Here is a 20,165-nt window from a genome sequence, read left to right as displayed (position 1 = left end):
CACGTCAACCCTATCTATTGTGGACCGATAGCGGTCCTTACAGAACAGCAGACTGTACCGCACTCAAGCCTATGTACCGTAGCACCCTATACCAAGTTACCAGTCCTTATAAGAACTTTTGTGGAACAAGCAGGTTGTGTGTTAGTGATTAGCAGACTGTACGTCAGTCCCTATACCGCTGAAGGACTGCTGCAGTATAGGTGAGCGGTCAGCAGTGGTGCACGTCAACCCTATCTATTGTGGACCGATAGCGGTCCTTACAGAACAGCAGACTGTACCGCACTCAAGCCTATGTACCGTAGCACCCTATACCAAGTTACCAGTCCTTATAAGAACTTTTGTGGACCAAGCAGGTTGTGTATTAGTTTTTAGCAGACTGTACGTCAGTCCCTATACCGCTGAAGGACTGCTGCAGTATAGGGCAGCGGTCAGCAGTGGTGCACGTCAACCCTATCTATTGTGGACCGATAGCGGTCCTTACAGAACAGCAGACTGTACCGCACTCAAGCCTATGTACCGTAGCACCCTATACCAAGTTACCAGTCCTTATAAGAACTTTTGTGGAACAAGCAGGTTGTGTGTTAGTGATTAGCAGACTGTACGTCAGTCCCTATACCGCTGAAGGACTGCTGCAGTATAGGGCAGCGGTCAGCAGTGGTGCACGTCAACCCTATCTATTGTGGACCGATAGCGGTCCTTACAGAACAGCAGACTGTACCGCACTCAAGCCTATGTACCGTAGCACCCTATACCAAGTTACCAGTCCTTATAAGAACTTTTGTGGAACAAGCAGGTTGTGTGTTAGTGATTAGCAGACTGTACGTCAGTCCCTATACCGCTGAAGGACTGCTGCAGTATAGGGCAGCGGTCAGCAGTGGTGCACGTCAACCCTATCTATTGTGGACCGATAGCGGTCCTTACAGAACAGCAGACTGTACCGCACTCAAGCCTATGTACCGTAGCACCCTATACCAAGTTACCAGTCCTTATAAGAACTTTTGTGGACCAAGCAGGTTGTGTATTAGTGTTTAGCAGACTGTACGTCAGTCCCTATACCGCTGAAGGACTGCTGCAGTATAGGGCAGCGGTCAGCAGTGGTGCACGTCAACCCTATCTATTGTGGACCGATAGCGGTCCTTACAGAACAGCAGACTGTACCGCACTCAAGCCTATGTACCGTAGCACCCTATACCAAGTTACCAGTCCTTATAAGAACTTTTGTGGACCAAGCAGGTTGTGTATTAGTGTTTAGCAGACTGTACGTCAGTCCCTATACCGCTGAAGGACTGCTGCAGTATAGGGCAGCGGTCAGCAGTGGTGCACGTCAACCCTATCTATTGTGGACCGATAGCGGTCCTTACAGAACAGCAGACTGTACCGCACTCAAGCCTATGTACCGTAGCACCCTATACCAAGTTACCAGTCCTTATAAGAACTTTTGTGGAACAAGCAGGTTGTGTGTTAGTGATTAGCAGACTGTACGTCAGTCCCTATACCGCTGAAGGACTGCTGCAGTATAGGTGAGCGGTCAGCAGTGGTGCACGTCAACCCTATCTATTGTGGACCGATAGCGGTCCTTACAGAACAGCAGACTGTACCGCACTCAAGCCTATGTACCGTAGCACCCTATACCAAGTTACCAGTCCTTATAAGAACTTTTGTGGAACAAGTGAGTTGTGAATGTTTAGCAGACTGCAGCAGAAGGGCAGCAGTCAAGTATAATATCCTTTCTATATTTGGAAGAAAGAATATTATACATGTACAAGCCTATTACTGTACCACTGATACCAGTCCTGAAAAGAACCTTTGTGGAACTAATAATAACAGCAAGTCTTTAAAATTACCCTCACTGCCTGACAACACTGCTTCCTTCCTGTCCCTATACAAATTGGCAAAAAAAGAGAACGATTAGTGGTTACTGGAACAGCTCTTTTGTGGACCTTGATAGTAACAGCTAATGATGATGATGATGATGATGATGATGAAAGACTAATCTGGCTGTCCCTGTAGCATACACCGTCCTTTCCCTTTCTCTAAACTAACAAAAGACACTCAGGCTGCTGCAAGAATCAGCAGCACAGCAAACCTATCAACACCTAACACCTATACCAGTCCTGAAAAGAACTTTTGTGTACCAAATAGCTAGTGGTTTATCTCTCCCTACTCCACACAGGAACCTGTCCCTATCTTAACAGAAGAAAGAATGTAAAATGGCCACCGGATCGGGTGTATTTATAGGTTAGGGGGAATGTACAAGTGTCCATGTGCTGTCATGTCTCAATTGGCTGTCCTGTATCACATGATAAACGTGTCACCAAAGGTTAAAGTTCTTGTATACATTAAACACGTAAGTCCGCCGCGGCGAACGACGGAAAAAGGCGTTCGAACGTGCGGACCGCGAATGTCGGAAATTCGCCGCGAAACGACCGCCGGGCGAACCGTTCGGCCATCACTAGCCATTTTAACAAGATAATCAATGTTATTCACTTCATCTGCTAGTGGTCATAAAGGTACGGCTGGTCGATGTAGTCAGGGATTCTCAAATTGAACTTCAAAAGTGAAAATACACTTGAACATTCTCAACTCCTTTAGTAAATAAACTCCATTGTGTGTTAGCACTTAACAATTCTTGTGTGACAGAAGCAATGCTCAGGCTGGTTGGGATCCCATTACAGTGCACTGAACTGTATAGAGGACTCTCTAGTTTCACAGGTGCCTGCCAAATAAAACAATCAAGCCTGCAGACAAATGTGATAAGAACACTAGCTGCTGTCATAGGCTGAAAAAAAACTTTTTTTTTTTTCTGAATTTGGATAAGACTTGGCTGATCCTCTCCAATTTGTGAGATGAAACTGCCATAGCACCGTCATTTGCACACTGTACAGCTAACACTTTATGGGGCACTGCAAGCAAAAAAAGACTATATAATGCAAAGTTGAGGCTGGATCCCATGCAGAGGGCAGAGAGAGGAAAGTATTGTTTTGTTTTGTTTCCCTGAAAGCACCTAGCAATAAAGCTCGCCATACATTAAAATAATTTTGTTCAAAATCTTTCAATTATGGAATTGTTATTGAGGTCAAATGGGCATTCATTTTAACTAAGGTAACGAGAAAATTTGAAGCACCATGATGGAAAATTTTCTCAAAAGAACACATTTTTAACAGTGAATGTGTTTTTTGTTTGGGCAACTACATACATTTCAAAATCACACAATTTTACAGCACTTTTGCTCAATAGTCATGAAGTCAGTTACTTGTATTATAAAAAAGTTGTATGTCAACGAGTAATCTTCCCAGACAGCCTCTGGGCAAACAACGGGGTTAATTTACTAAAACTAGAGAATGCAAAATCCAGTGCAGTTGTGCATGATAGCCAATCAGCTTCTGGCCATATACTAGTAGAATTTTGATAAAAAAATTATGTTAAGGACTGGGGCCCTTTGCAGGCACTATAACGCTAAAAATCGTGCCTGCAAAATGCCCCAAAAGAGCCGCTGCTGTCTCTCCAATGTGAAAGCCCCAAGGGCTTTTACACTGGAGTGGTGCGCTGGCAGGATGCTAAAAAAAGTCCTGCTAGCAGCATCTTTGGAGCGGTGACGGAGCTCCTCCACCGCTCCTGCCCATTGAAATCAATGGGGCAGCACGGCTATACTGCTGGCAAAGCGCCGCTGCAGCAGCGCATTGCGGTGGTTTTAACCCTTTCTCGGCTGCTAGCAGGGGGTAAAACCACCGCCGCTAAAACGGTAAACGCTAAAAATAGCAGCAGCGCTTTGCGGTGGCTTTAACTCTTTCTTGGCCACTAGCGGATGGTTAAAAGTGTCCCACTAGCGGCTGAATAGCTCCACAAAATTGACGGTAAGGCGCAACTAAAAATAGCGGCATTTTACCGCCGAAGCACGCACCACCCCAGTGTGAAAGGGACCTTATAATTGTTGGTTTCTATGCAGAGCTGCACCAGATTTAGCACTCTAAAATAAATCAACCCCAATGTTAGGGTAAAAATTCAGTTATCTGAAATAATATTTAAAAAAAAAAAAAAAAAATATATATATATATATATATATATATATATATATATATATATATATATATATATATATATATATATATATAATACAATTGACAATAAAAAAAAGACTCTCACATGAAATAAGGATTGTACCTTGACTTCTCATCTTTGGGTCAATTACACCAATAACATTTCTAATATGATTTCTATCTCCATAGTCTAAAGCTGGCCATACACTAGTAGAATTTTGATAAAAAATGTATGTTAAGAACGTTTGGTCGGTTTTAGAATTGTTAGTGGGGTCAAATTGATGCTTGTTCTTAACAGCAGTTATGAGAAAATTTAAAGGAGCAGAATGGAAAATTTCTACAAGTGAATGTAGTTTTTGTTCAGGACAGTCCATTTGTTTCCAAACCGAATGTTAAAAGCAAATGGTTTTTGAAGTACTTTTGAAAGACATTCATCATGTCATCAATTATACAGGATAAACATTTTGTACAGTTACCAGGGTATGGCCAGCTTAACCCTTTACAATAGCCTTTCCCACTCAAGTGTGTCAAGAAAATTGGTTATCAATATTTTTTATTTCATCACTCCCCCTCATTGTAAAGCTGTTTACAGTATAAACATGTGGGTTTTAGAACCATTCTCAAAAATCCATGGAGCCTGAAGGAGGAATCTACGGCATCCCAAAAGCTTGCATCTTTTTAAATTTAAGTCAAGCAATAAACGGTATCACTTAACCACTTCAGCTCCGGACCAATAAACACCTTAAGGACCAGAGGTCTTTTTGCAATTTCGCACTGCGCTGCTTTAACTGGTAATTGCGCGGTCATGCAATATTGCACCCAAACGAAATTTGCGTCCTTTTCTTCCCACAAATAGAGCTTTCTTTTGATGGTATTTGATTGCCTCTGCGATTTTTTTTTTTTGCGATATAAATGGAAAAAGAGCGAAAATTTTGAAAAAAAAAGATATTTTCTTCTTTTTGTTATAAGAAAAATCGAATAAACAAAATTTTAGTCATACATTGAGGGCAAAATTTATTCAGCCACATGTCTTTAGTAAAAAAAATGTCAATAAGCGAATATTTTTTGGTTTGCGCAAAAGTTATAGCGTCTACAAACTAGAGTACATTTTCTGGAATTTACACAGCTTTTAATTTATGACTGCCGATCTCATTTCTTGAGGTGCTAAAATGGCAGGGCAGTACAAATCCCTCCCAAATGACCCCATTTTGGAAAGTAGACACCCCAAGGAAATTGCTGATGGGTATGTTGAGCCCATTGAATATTTATTTTTTTTGTCCTAAGGGATTGAATAATGACAAAAAAAAAAAAAAAAAATTTTTTTACAAAAAGTTGTCACTAAATGATATATTGCTCACACATGCCATGGTTATATGTGGAATTGCACCCCAAAATATATTCCGCTACTTCTCCCGAGTATGGGGATACCACGTGTGTGGGACTTTTTGGGAGTCTAGTCGCGCACGGCACCCCGAAAACCAATCACCACCTTCAGGATTTCTAAGGGTGCAAATTTTTGATTTAACTCCTCACTACCTATCACAGTTTCGAAGGCCATAAAATGCCAAAATAGCACAAAACCCCCCAAAATGACCCCATTTTGGAAAGTAGACACCCCAAGCTATTTACTGAGAGGCATGTTGAGTCCATGGAATATTTTATATTTTGCCACAAGTTGCGGGAATATTACAAACTTTTTTTTTTTGCACCAAGTTGTCACTAAATGATATATTGCTCACACATGCTATGGGCATATGTGAAATGACACCCCAAAATACATTCTGCTGCTTCTCCCGAGTACGGGGATACCACATGTGTGGGACTTTTTGGGAGTCTAGTCGCGCACGGCACCCCGAAAACCAATCACCACCTTCAGGATTTCTAAGGGTGCAAATTTTTGATTTAACTCCTCACTACCTATCACAGTTTCGAAGGCCATAAAATGCCAAAATAGCACAAAACCCCCCCAAATGACCCCATTTTGGAAAGTAGACACCCCAAGCTATTTACTGAGAGGCATGTTGAGTCCATGGAATATTTTATATTTTGCCAAAAGTTGCGGGAATATTACAAACTTTTTTTTTTTTTGCACAAAGTTGTCACTAAATGATATATTGCTCACACATGCTATGGGCAGAAGTCAAATTACACCCCAAAATAAATTCTGCTGCTTCTCCCGAGTACGGGGATACCACATGTGGGGGACTTTTTGGGAGCCTAGCCACGTACGGGACCCCGAAAACCAAGCACTGCCTTCCGGATTTGAATATAAAATGCTATAAAAAACAAACTAACCAGAGTCACCCGTAACACTTATACGGTGATCAGTGGTAAAAGGGTTAACTAGGGGCAATCAGGGGGTTCAAATTTTTATTAGGTAGTATATGGGGGTCCCTGGCGCTATATAAAAACCTGACGGGGAACCTAAATAACTAACTGGCTAACCAGCGTCACCAGTGACACTTATACTGTGATCGCTGGTGAAAGGGGGTGAAAGGGTTAACTAGCAGCAATCAGGGGGTTAAAACCATTATTGGGTAGTATATCGGGGTACCTAGCGCTATAAAAACCTGGCGGTGAACCTAAAAAAATAACTAGCTACCTAGCGACACTAGCGACACTGATGCAGCGTTCAGAAAAATTATCGCTTAGTGACACTGGCAAAAGGGGGTGAAAGGGTTAACTAGCGGAAATCAGGGGGTTAAAACCATTATTGGGTAGTATATCGGGGTACCTAGCGCTATAAAAACCTGGCGGTGAACCTAAAAAAATAACTAGCTACCTAGCGACTGTAGCGACACTAATGCAGCGATCAGAAAAACGATTGCTTAGTGACACTGGCAAAAGGGGGTGAAAGGGTTAACTAGCGGCAATCAGGGGGTTAAAACCATTATTGGGTAGTATATCGGGGTACCTAGCGATATAAAAACCTGGCGGTGAACCTAAAAAAATAACTAGCTACCTAGCGACACATGCAGCGATCAGAAAAATGATCGCTTAGTGACACTGGCAAAAGGGGGTGAAAGGGTTAACTAGCGGCAATCAGGGGGTTAAAACCATTATTGGGTAGTATATCGGGGTACCTAGCGCTATAAAAACCTGGCGGTGAACCTAAAAAAATAACTAGCTACCTAGCGACTGTAACGACACTAATGCAGCGATCAGAAACGATCGCTTAGTGACACTGGCAAAAGGGGGTGAAAGGGTTAACTAGCGGCAATCAGGGGGTTAAAAACATTATTGGGTAGTATATCGGGGTACCTAGCGATATAAAAACCTGGCGGTGAACCTAAAAAAATAACTAGCTACCTAGCGACACATGCAGCGATCAGAAAAATGATCGCTTAGTGACACTGGCAAAAGGGGGTGAAAGGGTTAACTCTAGGGGCAATCAGGGGGTTACATCTTTATTGGGGGGTGATAGGGGGCTACCCTGGACCTAACACTAACTGTCCTGACAGTTTTTACTGTCACAACTGACACTGAATGCATTGATCAGTAAAGAAATGATCAATGCAATCAGTGACACTGTGACTGGGGGGGGAGGGGGGGCGGGGGGGATCGGGGGGCGATCGGGGGGGGGGATCGGGGGGGGTTTGTGTGCCTGTGTGTACCTACATGTCAGTGTAGTGTTGGTGCACACTTACTTTTACTCTTCTCCTCGTAGTCCGGTCAAAAAGACCGCCCCGAGGAGAATGACATCACTTCCTCCTTCCTGTGTAAACAATACACAGGGGAGGAAGCTTCTCATTGGCCAGGAGCGATCCAGAGGGGGTGGCCGAAAACCAACGGCCATCCCCTCATCACGGAGCGCTCCTGGACCGAATCGGACCGCCGTAACCAGCGGGAGGGGGTCCGATCGGACCCCCCACCCGCTGGAAGGCAATCACGTAGATGTACGTGATTGTGCCTGCCTGTGCCATTGTGCTGACGTACAATGGCAATACGGCGGTCCTTAAGTGGTTAAGCCAGGTACACATGGGTCAAATATTGTCCGAAATCAGCCATGACAGTAGAAACCGGCTGACTTTCGACCCATGTGTACAGCTGCTTGTCCAACACACTGGTCTGCGCTCGCAGCCATTGGTGAGTGCAGACCAGTGTGTTTTGGCGGGGGCGGGGGTCCCCCTGTCAGAACACAATAGCACAGTGGGGAGATCACTGTATTAATATCGCTTGTGTTAGCACAGAGATCTGTCATTGTTTTATTTTTTTTATTCAGCCTGCCAAGTTGAATGAAAAAAAAAAGCTTATAGTGTGTACCAGGCTTTAACCCTTTCTCTGCAAGGTCCAAACAGTGTACCTAACAGTGGGGGGTTTCCTGGCTGCAGGCACCGGGATTGTGTGTAAAAAAAAAAAACTGACAGACAGACTCCTGTCTGTCAGGTGGAAGCATTCAAATGGCTGCACTGCCACACACCCCCAGTACCGGCACCCCCCGCACATGCCCCCACTCCCGCAATGTATTCCAGGCTCCACTTGCCCATCTGGCGGGTGCTGCCAGGGGAAGGTGAGGGAGAGGCACTCTCCTCCACTTCTTGCTGTGACCTGGAAAGCAATGTGTATGAGGTCACTTCCAGGTCACCCTGTCACTTTCCCCAGCTAGCATAGCCAGGAAAGGATGTATATTGCAATGTAATGTGCATTGCAATACAATCAGTGGAGCCCAGAGGAGACATGCAGGGACTTTTAGACCCTGCAAGTCCCGTTAAAGAGAACCTGTCACCTACAAATCATCACATAGGAGACTTTTTGTCCCCTATGTTATGAAAAAAATAAAAAAATTTACACCTACGCTCATAAAAGTCCCCAGCCCCACATATATTCATCTTCGAATGTAAACGCATGCTTTGGGGTTGACTACATGTAAAAACACAGATTGCAATACACGTTACATATTGCCATGCACGCTGGAGTGAGAGCAATAATTCTAGCCTAAGACCTCCTCCATAACACTAAACTGATGACCTATAGAGCAGTGGTCATCAACCCTGTCCTCAGGGCCCACTAACAGGCCAGGTTTTATGGATTACCTTGGGGAGATGTAGATTAGAATACTGCAATCACTTTGCAGCAAATTATATCACCTGTGATGTATTTCAGTTATCTTGCAAACCTGGCCTGTTAGTGGGCCCTGAGGACAGGGTTGGTGACCACTGCTATAGAGGGCTTTTAAAGTGTTGCATACAGAAAATATAGGGTACTTAGGTTTGTCACCATATCACAGGCACACACAAATTTAAGGTTTGACATATTGGGTGTCTACTTGTGCAACCTCATCTTTTATATTTTAAGAAAAATGTGGGTAGTTTATTGCGTTTCTTTGCCCTAAAATTTTACTTTAATGTGTTTTGGATCTTTGCGGTAATATCAAGTGATGTAAAAAATTGGAACTACCACAGTTTTATTCTCTAGGGTGTCTGCTTTCAAAAAATGTATAATTTTTGGGGGTTTATGTAATCTTCAGGCCTAAAATTATTTTTTTAAACACGTGTGCAAAATATGCAAAAACAGTTCTGTCAGCGAAAGGGTTAAACTCCAAACTTTCTGCGTGGGTTTAATAGATGGAAAGTAATTGGGTGAGATATTTGTTTGCCCCCTATGGAAACCCTGATTATGTCATACTAGGTTTAATCTGACCTTTTGTAATAGATATTTTGACTTTACTAAAATAAGAATGTGTCACTGTCACAGACATTTTTTTATTGATAAATATATTAAAATATAATAATTGCTTTAAACCCTCTAATCGATCAGATATTCAGCCCTTGTATTGGCCCACTAAGGTTATTTTAGACCAAACCTTATGGTACTTGGCCTTTCTGTACCAGGAATTGACTATCCCTGGCTATTGTTGACAGCTGAGATATCATTTAGACAGGATGTTAAACTGACTTATATGATCATCACCTCTGCATGTGTTATGGGGTTTTCCAAGCATGATCCACAAGTTCATCACTGGTGCCAAACATCTGAATCTTTAGGATTTGGCATGTGTCCCATTTGTGGTCTTGAATGAGAAATGGGCCAGGAGCCAGTATGATATGTTTGTGGACTCATAACCATGCCATGTATAAATTTGTTTTACAGCTATCACTGGCTAACAGCATGGGTAAACCCAGTGAACAAACAGAGATGTGTAACATATTGTAAATCACGTTTTCCTCACCTTTACTGTTCCATCAGTGCTCCCTGTTAGCAGCCTGGTTTCACTTGCATCTAAAGCCATAGTGCTAATCTCCGCATTTCCATGACAGCCTGCAAACTGTTTGATTTTCCGTCCTGTGTCTATCATCCAGAAAGTAATCATTGATCCTGTGTCTGAACTGATTACCTGAGAAGTGGTGAGAAAAATTATATTTCACTAGAATAATAATATGGGTAGTATATTAAGATTTAAAATGCAAGCCATTACCACATTTTAAAAGACATTGGGGTCCATTTACTAAAGGCACTTGCTCCAGAGCTTAGTAAATACGATAAAACGTCACTTTGCAAAGAATACTCGATACCTTTCACACTGGGGCGGTGTGGGCATCGGCGGTAAATCTGCGCTATTTTTAGCACCGATTTACCGTCGTTTTTGCGGTGGTATGCGACCGATAGCGGGGCGGTTTTAACCTCCGCTAGCAGCCGAAAAAGGGTTAAAACCGCCTGCAAAGCACCGCAAAGCGGCGTTTTGCCGGCAGTATAGCTGTGCTTCCACATTGATTTCAATGGGTAGGAGCGGTGAATACACCACTCCTTCACAGCTCCAAAGATGCTGCTAGCAGGACTTTTTTCATCGTCCTGCTAGCGCACCGCTCCATTGTGAAAGCCCTCCGGCTTTCACACTGGAGTGAAAGGGACCGTTTTTTTCAGGCGCTATACAGGCGCTATTTTTAGCGCTGTAGCGCTTGAAAACCGCCTCGGTGTGAAAGGGGCATAAGCGTGGTAACTAACAATGAATTATTAGATTATAAGCTCTAAAAAGCAGAGCCCTCTGATTCCTACTGTATTAAAGTGTATGGTATTTGTACTATCTACCCTCAAAGTTGTAAAGTGCTACGTAAACTGTTGGCGCTAAAAAAAAAAAAAATCCTGTATAATAATAATAAAAATAATGAGCTTATTGTACATACCTTTATGTCTTTAGTACCTTACACATATTCATAGTATTAGGCTAACCAAATTGATGAAATTTCACATAAGCTTTAATGTTAAAGATTTTCAATATTTATAACTCTGCAGCTTTGATGAAAAGAGTACTAGGTGATCCTGCAATGAAGGACCCTTTTCAGGGAACTTCCTATCATCATAGGATGACAACTGTGCTCTTGCTTTGTCACCTTGTCAGATGTTCCCCAGAAGAATCCTTAAGCAACCATGCCAACACACTTTGGGGTTGATTTTCTAAAACTGGAGAGTGCAAAAACGGCTTCCTGATTTTTTTTTTGTCAAAGCTTAGTTGAACAAGCTGAAGTTAGAAGCGGATTGATTACTAGACATGTGCAGACTGAAATATTTTGTTTCGGAATTTAGTTTTTGTCTGCAAAATACATTTATTTAGTTACTCCTGAAATTAGTTTTTATTTATTTTGTTTTTCGTAAAAAAATAGCATTCGTCCGAAAATCCAAATGAATTATGGTCGAATTTTTCATTGAAGGCTTATGGTGTCTCTTCGGAATGTTTAAAGAAGATTCAACGGAGCAGCGAGACTCACTTATGATGCTGCAATCATACATTCCTGGTAGAATATTTAGACTACAAGCTATAGTAGGATTCTAATGTTGTACGTCTTCTATTGTTTTTTTTAAGGCTATTTGCATTGCACACAGGTCATTAGCATTAGCATTAAGAGACAAATAAAAATTAAGAAAAAAAATGTGTGGGGGTTCCCCGAAATTCCATACCAGGCCCTTCGGGTCTGGTATGGATATTAAGGGGAAGCCCGTGCCCAAAAAAATGGCATGAGGGTCCCCCTCAAAATACATACCAGGCCCTTCAGGTCTGGCATGGATTTTAAGGGGAACCTGGCAGGCAGCAGGAAAAGAGGGGGGGGAGGAGAGAGCCCCCCCCTCCTGAACCGTACCAGGCCACATGCCCTCAACATTGGGAGGGTGCTTTGAGGTAGCCCCTCAAAGCACCTTGTCCCCATGTTGATGAGGACAAGGGCTTCATCCCCACAACCCTGGCCGGTGGTTGTGGAGGTCTGCGGGCAGGGCTTATCTAAATCTGGAAGCCCCCTTTAACAAGGGGACCCCCAGATCCCGACGGCATCCCCCCCTGTGTGAAATGGTAAGGGGGTAAAAAAGTACCCCTACCATTTCACCAAAAAAGTGACAAAAAAGTGTTAAAAACGACAGACGGTTCCATGCGTCAGAGGGGGCAGGGTCGCTGGATGGCCCCGCCCTCTGTTATAAAAGAACTGTCGGAAGAAGAGAAGCGTCATACAGCAGGAGCCTCCTATTGCGCGGAGCGGCCCAAGAACCAAGAAGAGACGCCATAGAGGAAGATGCCGGATGAGAACACCGGACCAAGAAGAAGCGGATCGGAGGAAGAAGAAGATGAAGGAAGAAACCGAAGGATGAAGAAAAGAAGAAGGAAGAAGACCAGAAGAAAGAAGGTGAAAGAAGACTTTAATAAAGGAATTGTCAAAGACCGTCTCTGTCATTTTAACACTTTTTTGTCACTTTTTTGGTGAAATGGTAGAGGTACTTTTGTACCCACTTACCATTTCACACAGGAGGGAGGCTGGGATCTGGGGTCCCCTTGTTAAAGGGGGCTTCCAGATTCCGATAAGCCCCCTGCCCGCAGACCCCCACAACCACCAGCCTTGTCCTCATCAACATGGGGACAAGATGCTTTGAGGGGCTACTTCAAAGTATCCTCCCAATGTTGAGGGCATGTGGCCTGGTATGGTTCAGGAGGGGGGGCTCTCTCTCGTCCCCCCTCTTTTCCTGCGGCCTGCCAGGTTGCATACTTGGATAAGGGTCTGGTATGGATTTTGAGGAGGACCCCCACGCCATTTTTTTTTTGGCGTGGGGTTCCCCTTAATATCCATACTAGACCCGAAGGGCCTGGTATGCTCTTGAAGGGGAACCCATGCCGTTTTTTTTTACATTAAAGTCATGTTGTAAGTCATGCTGTGATTCACACTCAAGTCATGTCCAAGTTGCCTTGCCTCCCAAAGTCGTGCTGGAAGTCATGTTGCCTCTCTGTGAATGAATGGACTGTTATGATAAAAGGTAAATAAACACAGATTGTTGTTGTTAGAGTCACGACGAATCTTCTATCTGTATCGAACTGTGTCAAAACGAAAACGAAAATAAAGCATTTATTTATGTTGGATCTTTTGTTTTTCAGACTCTGTGCTTTCGTTATCGTTTGTCAAAACAATAACGAAAATACCAGAAATTCGGACGAAAATGCATTCGGACGAAAACGAATGCACATGTCTATTGATTACCATGCACAGCTGCACCAGATTTTGCACCCTCCAGTTTTAGTAAATCAACCCCATTGTGTAGATCCGGTCCACCGCTGTCACTATCAGTAACCTGATCCAGAAAAAAAACGTGCAGGTGATGTTGGGGTGAGTGCAAATAGACAGGAAATGGCTGAAAAAGGCTGGAGGAAATCACTGCACATCAATGCAAATCACAGCAAATGAGGATGAAAAAATTGAGAAAACACAATTTATGGAAAAAAACACAATTGAAATTGTTTGCACTATGTGGAGCATGGCAAACGAAACGTTATTCTTTTAGGGTTTAGATGTGCTTTCAAAACAAACGCAAGCCATACATGTCTATTTTGTATGCAAGCTGTGTTTAAGTAGAGCACACTTAGCACAATAGACAAGCTTTTCTCCTTCAATCTTAGTGAAATTATATAGATAGTTTACACTGTAGATCATCATTGAAAGCAGTAGGATGTCACTTGAGAAAGGTTTTTTAGCTCAGCGGCATGGTTTTTAACAATGGATTATCCTGTTTGTATTGTATTCTCACAATGTCCACTGAGGAACCATGTTAATTAAAGAATTATGTTACAAAAAAAAACATAAAATGAATATATACTAAAAAAAACAACATAAGAATTTCCTTTTCGTTATATTGATCACTAATTTTCAGCTGGCCATAAAGCGATATTAAACCCAAAAACTGCAGTAGATATTGTTAAAGTGTATATAAACCCAAAAACTAAAATGTAATAAATTGCAGTTTAACAACCCTTAGATGTGATGGCTGTACTCTCTTAGTTTTCTTTTTTTTGGGGGCTTTTTTTCACCTTTATATTCATCTAGTAGTCAGGCAAGTAACACATTGTCTGTCTTAAGCCGGCCATACATGTATTGAAATTCGGCCGTTTCAACAAGGACCGCCTGAGATTTGATTCATATATGGGCAGGCTGATTGTACCCAATTCAATCCATCAATCGACTTGAGTACAACCAGCCTGTTGGACTTTTTACATGTGATTACTGCCAGTGGCTATAGCTGCTAGCAGCAATCATTGTGTACTGCTGGCTGGGAGGGCTCCCTATACCCCTGTGGTTGAAGGAAAGATATTTGAATCATCTATGGGTTCCTTTAGGGTGTCTCCACTCTGGATGGAGGAGCAACAGAGACCCCCTTAGACAGAAGCATTGTCAATCTGGTGAGAGGGTAGTGTTAGACTAGCAGAGTTAGACTTGACTAACAAATTAAAGATGAGCTCCAGCAGTTACCGCAACAGATTTTTTTTCCTTTTGGGATAAAGGTTTTACATAAATTAATAAAATCTGACTATTGCATGCAGTGCATAGTGACAATCAGCGCCAAAATAAACCTCCTAAAGTGCAATGTGCATAAAAACTATTATTAAATAGCTGCTGTAACATTCTCAGTGATTCACCACACCAAAATATGCAATTGATCTTTTATAGTGCAGCGCTGTTCAACCTGTGAATCATTCAATTAACCACTTACATAGCAGGCCATTGTCATATGATGTCCACAGGAACACTGTGTTCCTCCAGGCGGACGTCATATGACGGTCTTGGATTCCCGCCAGCATAGGGAGTGCACGCGCACCACCACATTAGAAAGTAGCCGATGCGCGTGCCCGGCGGCCGCAATGTCCACCGTGCACACGTGATCACTCCTGACAGAGCAGGAAAGTGGATCTGTGTGTGTGTAAACACACAGATCCACGTCCTGTCAGGGGAGAGGAGACAGATAATGTGTTCCTAGTATATAGGAACACCGATCGGTCTCCTCCCCTAGTCAGTCCCATACCCCCACAGTTAGGAGACACAGTCAGGGAACACATTTAACCCCTTAATCCTAGTACTAGCCCCTTCCCTGCCAGTGACGTTTACACAGTAATGAGTGACTATTTATAGCACTGATCGCTGTATAAATGTCAATGGTTTCAAAAAAGTGTCAAAAGTGTCCAATCTGTCCGCCGCAATGTCACAGTCACGATAAAAATCACAGATCACCGCCATTACTAGTAAAAAAAAATTATAAATGCCACAAATCAATAACTTATTTTGTAGATGCTATAATGAAGTCAAGGTCTATGTTGAGACTCCTAGGCTCTAGAACCTGGGTCTCATATCCAGGCTGACTCACGTTGACTGAGGTATCTTAAAAAAATTGCCCCCTGTCCAATGGTGGCTGACCTTTTCTATTCCCCAAAACTTCAAACCTTTCGGGTTCCTATACTCTTACGGGCAGGGTCTAGAGGTCCGACCCACATACTGCAACTTGCACGGACACTCTAAAACATAAACCACCCTCTCAGATGAACAGGTAATAAAAAATTTTAATTTTATGAACAATTCCTGTGGCTGTAGTTATAAAATCCTTCCTCTTTTTAACATTACTTCCTTTAGTGGTTTTACATGCTAAGCACCTTCCACATGCATAAAAGCTTGTTAAGAAAGGTGTCAATATTCCTACAGGGAGGATCCAAAACTCCAGGGGCTAGGATGTTTCTTAACCTTGGTGCCTTTTTTTTTTATTCAAAAGTGGGCTAGGAGGGGAGAACACACCCTAAATCCTTATCCCTCAATAGTATATTCCAATTTTTCTTAATGATATTTTCTACCTTATTCCTCTTTTTATCCTTAACTTCTTTTTCTCATTTTTCAACATTAGACTTGAGAAATGGGAAAAAGAAGTTAAGGATAAAAAGAGCAAGAGGTTCCTGAGAGATACGAGCGATTATAAAGAAAATAAAATATTGGTCATAATGGTCATAATGAGTCAGATAGGGTTGATTTTTTAGGACAGGAAAGTTCCCTCAAGGAGGGGGAACAGGGGGAAGTACACAATGGAAACATATTTTGAGCAGAAAGAAAAGATGGAGGGGTAGGAGAGCAGGAAGGAGGCTCCAAAAAAAGAAAATACCAATAGGGGAAGGTATCTTTAACATTAGTGAAGTCCCCCTGAACAGCAATGAAATTAAAGTATTATATAAAGGATTAAAATTCACCCCTACTAAGAACCGTAATACATTTGAAACCTATGCTAATATCCAGAAATATATGAGGAAGTTGGATATAAAAAAGTATTTTCTTTCTAACACTACAGGGAGGACAACTCAGAAAAACTTGTCAGTTTTAACACCCCTTCCTCTGATAATAAATTCACTGAAGTTTTTAAAAATATGGTTGTGAATGATTTGGAACAATTAAAGATCAGGAAAAGACATGATCCAGAATACATCAGGAGAGGTATTCAGTCTCCTGGTGGATAAGAAAGAGGTGGTTATTAGACCAGCAGACAAAGGGGGGGGGGGGGGATTGTTTGCATGTCTAGATTAGGGATGAGCCGAACACCCCCCGGTTCGGTTCGCACCAGAACTTGCGAACGACCCCCGCGTTCGGTACGAACGTTAGAACCCCATTGAAGTCTATGGGACTCGAACGTTCGAATTGGAAAGTGCTAATTTTAACGGCTAATATGCAAGATAGTGTCCTAAAAAGGGTTTGGCGACCTGCCTCCTGCCTCAGGGGACATGGGTCACTGCAAAAAAAAGTTTTAAAAACTACCGTTTTGGTGGGAGTACTGATTTTAATGACGATTAAAGTGAAAAAAAAAAAGTGAAATATTCCTTTAAATATGGTGCCTGGTGGGTGTCTGTAGTATGCCTGTGAAGTGCCACGTGTTTCCCGTGTTTAGAACAGTCCCTGCACAAAATGACATTAAGCGGAAATAACACCATTTAAAACTGCTTGCGGTTTTAATGTTATATCTGGTTCCTGCAATATGGTTGAAAATCATTCAGAAAAATGGCATGGGTAGCCCTCCCTGCCCATTACCAGCCTATTTGGGTCTTGTACGCATATTAAGGGGAACCCTGTACCCATATTAAAAAAAGGAAATGCGTGTGGCCCCCAGGCCCTATATACTCAGAACAGCAGTATACAGGCGGTGCAAACAAGACTGGGACTGTGTAGGTTTGTTGTGTTAAGTTGAATCTGTTTGTAATTTTCAACTGGTACATTTTTAAAGTGTAGCTCCAGTCAAAAAAAATATTTTTAAGCTTTTTGGAAAACATAGGAAGGGTTATCACCCCTGTATAATTTGTTTTGTCGTCCATCTTTTTTCATCTCACTTGCTGTTGTCTCCTTCCGTTTGCAAGTAGGAGATGTTTGTAAGTTGGATGTTTGAAAGTAGGAGCCTGCCCTATATGCTCTGCAGAAATGGCGGAACAAGGTGTTGGTTTTGCAACAACATTGTAAGCCCTCAAAGTGACTCTTGGTGGGCGCTGGAGCGCCCTACTGTGAACGATTATATCAAGAATTGTAATTACATGCCATTGTTGAACAGTGGTAGAAAAATTGACCTTTGGTGGTTGTGGTGCTGGTGCCACAACACTATAAGTCCTCACAGTTACTCTGGGTGGGCACAGGAAGGGGCCCTCCTGTGAAATATTATATCAAGAATTGTAATTACATGTCCCTGTTAAACAGGGGCAGAAAAATTGGGCCTTAGGCACTGGTGCCATCACACTGCAACCTCTGCCATACACTATAGTTTTATTGCAGGAATTAGCCCTGCTGCAAAGCATTGCATCAAAAATTGTACTTAAACGCCCCTGTTAAACAGGGGCAGAAAAATTGGGCCTTAGGCACTGGTGCCATCACACTGCAACCTCTGCCATACACTCTAGTTTTTTTGCAGGAATTAGCCCTGCTGCAAAGCATTGCATCAAAAATTGTACTTAAACGCCCCTGTTAAACAGGGGCAGAAAAATTGGGCCTTAGGCACTGGTGCCATCACACTGCAACCTCTGCCATACACTCTAGTTTTTTTGCAGGAATTAGCCCTGCTGCAAAGCATTGCATCAAAAATTGTACTTAAACGCCCCTGTTAAACAGGGGCAGAAAAATTGGGCCTTAGGCACTGGTGCCATCACACTGCAACCTCTGCCATACACTCTAGTTTTTTTGCAGGAATTAGCCCTGCTGCAAAGCATTGCATCAAAAATTGTACTTAAACGCCCCTGTTAAACAGGGGCAGAAAAATTGGGCTGCTGGCATCACCCAGAACCAAAAATGTTCTTCCAACATATCAGCGGAGGAGGAAGAGGATAGACAATCAACATAACAGGACAGTCACTCAGCATCAGCATAGGCAGTCTTGAAGGGATGTGGTATTTCAAAAAAAATTATTCGGTTACATCAGCTTCAGGTGCTTGGTAGCTGTGGGTGATCCAAGACTGATTCATCTTGATGAAGGTCAGTCGATCAACTGATTCGGTGGACAGGCGCACCCTGTGATTGGTAACAAAGCCACCAGCAGCACTGAAGGTGCGTTCCGAAAGAACGCTGGATGCAGGACAGGCCAGTAGCTCAATTGCATACTGTGCAAGCTCTGGCCAGTGATCCATCCTCAAGACCCAGTAAGCCAGAGGATTTTCAGTGGGAAAGGTGTCCAAGTCTGACCTTGCCCCTAGGTATTCCTGCACCATGTAAATTAGACGCTGGCGATGGGTGCTGGAACCAATCATACCTTGGGGCTGCGGACTAAAAAATTGTCTGAAAGCATCAGTCAGACGGCCACCTTCTCCACCGCTCCTTCTGACTGATGCCTCAGCAACACGTTGTCCAGGACCAGGAGTTTGTGACCTCCCAGTCTCTGGGAACGCGTTGCACAGAGCTTTCTGCAAGGCCTCCCGGAGATGTCTCATCCTCTGCTCCCTCTGCGATGGCAAGATAAGGTCGGCAACCTTACCCTTGTACCGTGGATCAAGGAGAGTGGCCAGCCAGTAATGGTCCCTCTCCTTGATCCGAAGAATACGAGGATCCTTCCGCAGGCTTTGCAGGATCAGGGAGGCCATGCAGCGTAGGTTAGCTGAGGCATTCGGTCCGGAGTGTCCTCTGGGTCACTAAGGACAACATGATCCGCAGCTACCTCCTCCCAGCCACGTACAAGTCCACGTGTTTCTTGGGACTGTAAATCATCCCTATAAGACTGCTGCTGCTGATGCTGAGTGCCAGCCTCCACCTCCATGCTGACACAATCATCCTCCTCCTCCTCTTCCTCCTCCTCACCCTCTTCCTGTGTGATGGGTGGCACAGCAGGAACACTGTCTGGATAAAGGGGGCCTTGAGAGGCAAGGAAGTCCTCCTCTTCCTGCCTCTGTTCTGCCTCAAGTGCCCTGTCCATTATTCCACGCAGCGTATGCTCCAAGAGGTGGACAAGAGGTATAGTGTCACTGATGCATGCACTGTCACTGCACACCATCCTTGTGGCCTCCTCAAACGGTGACAGGACAGTGCATGCATCCCTGATCATGCCCCACTGGCGTGGTGAGAAAAAACCAAGCTCTCCTGACCCTGTCCTGGTGCCGTAGTCGCACAGGTACTCATTGATGGCCCTCTGCTGCGTGTGCAGCCGCTGCAGCATGGCCAATGTTGAGTTCCATCTGGTGGGCATGTCACATATAAGGCGGTTCTTGGGCAGGTTCAACTCCTTTTGGAGCTCAGCCAGCCGAGCACAGGCATTAAATGATCGGCGGAAATGCACACAGACTCTCCTGGCCTGTTTCAGGACATCCTGTAAGCCGGGGTACCTGCCCAAGAACCGCTGCACCACCAGGTTAAGGACGTGAGCTACACAGGGCACATGGGTCAGTTGTCCCTGTCG

At 43.4% G+C, this 20,165-nt stretch overlaps 1 protein-coding gene across 4 annotated transcripts in view; it reads right to left on the bottom strand.

Moving 5' to 3' along the window:
• WDR49 (WD repeat domain 49) overlaps positions 1-20,165 on the bottom strand; it is a 217,065-nt gene that overhangs the window by 119,999 nt on the left and 76,901 nt on the right. For all 4 annotated transcript variants that reach the window (XM_077488031.1, XM_077488034.1, XM_077488033.1 and 1 more), the window contains one exon: positions 10,207-10,371. In XM_077488031.1, the coding sequence (XP_077344157.1) occupies positions 10,207-10,371 (165 nt within the window). The remainder of the gene's footprint in view (positions 1-10,206; positions 10,372-20,165) is intronic.

The sequence above is a fragment of the Lithobates pipiens genome, unplaced genomic scaffold, assembly GCF_037356315.1.
Source record: "Lithobates pipiens isolate NorthernLeopardFrog02 unplaced genomic scaffold, aLitPip1_a1.2 Scaffold_18, whole genome shotgun sequence".
NCBI classification, from domain to species: Eukaryota; Metazoa; Chordata; class Amphibia; order Anura; family Ranidae; genus Lithobates; species Lithobates pipiens.
This window is presented reverse-complemented; position numbering and strand designations above follow the sequence as displayed.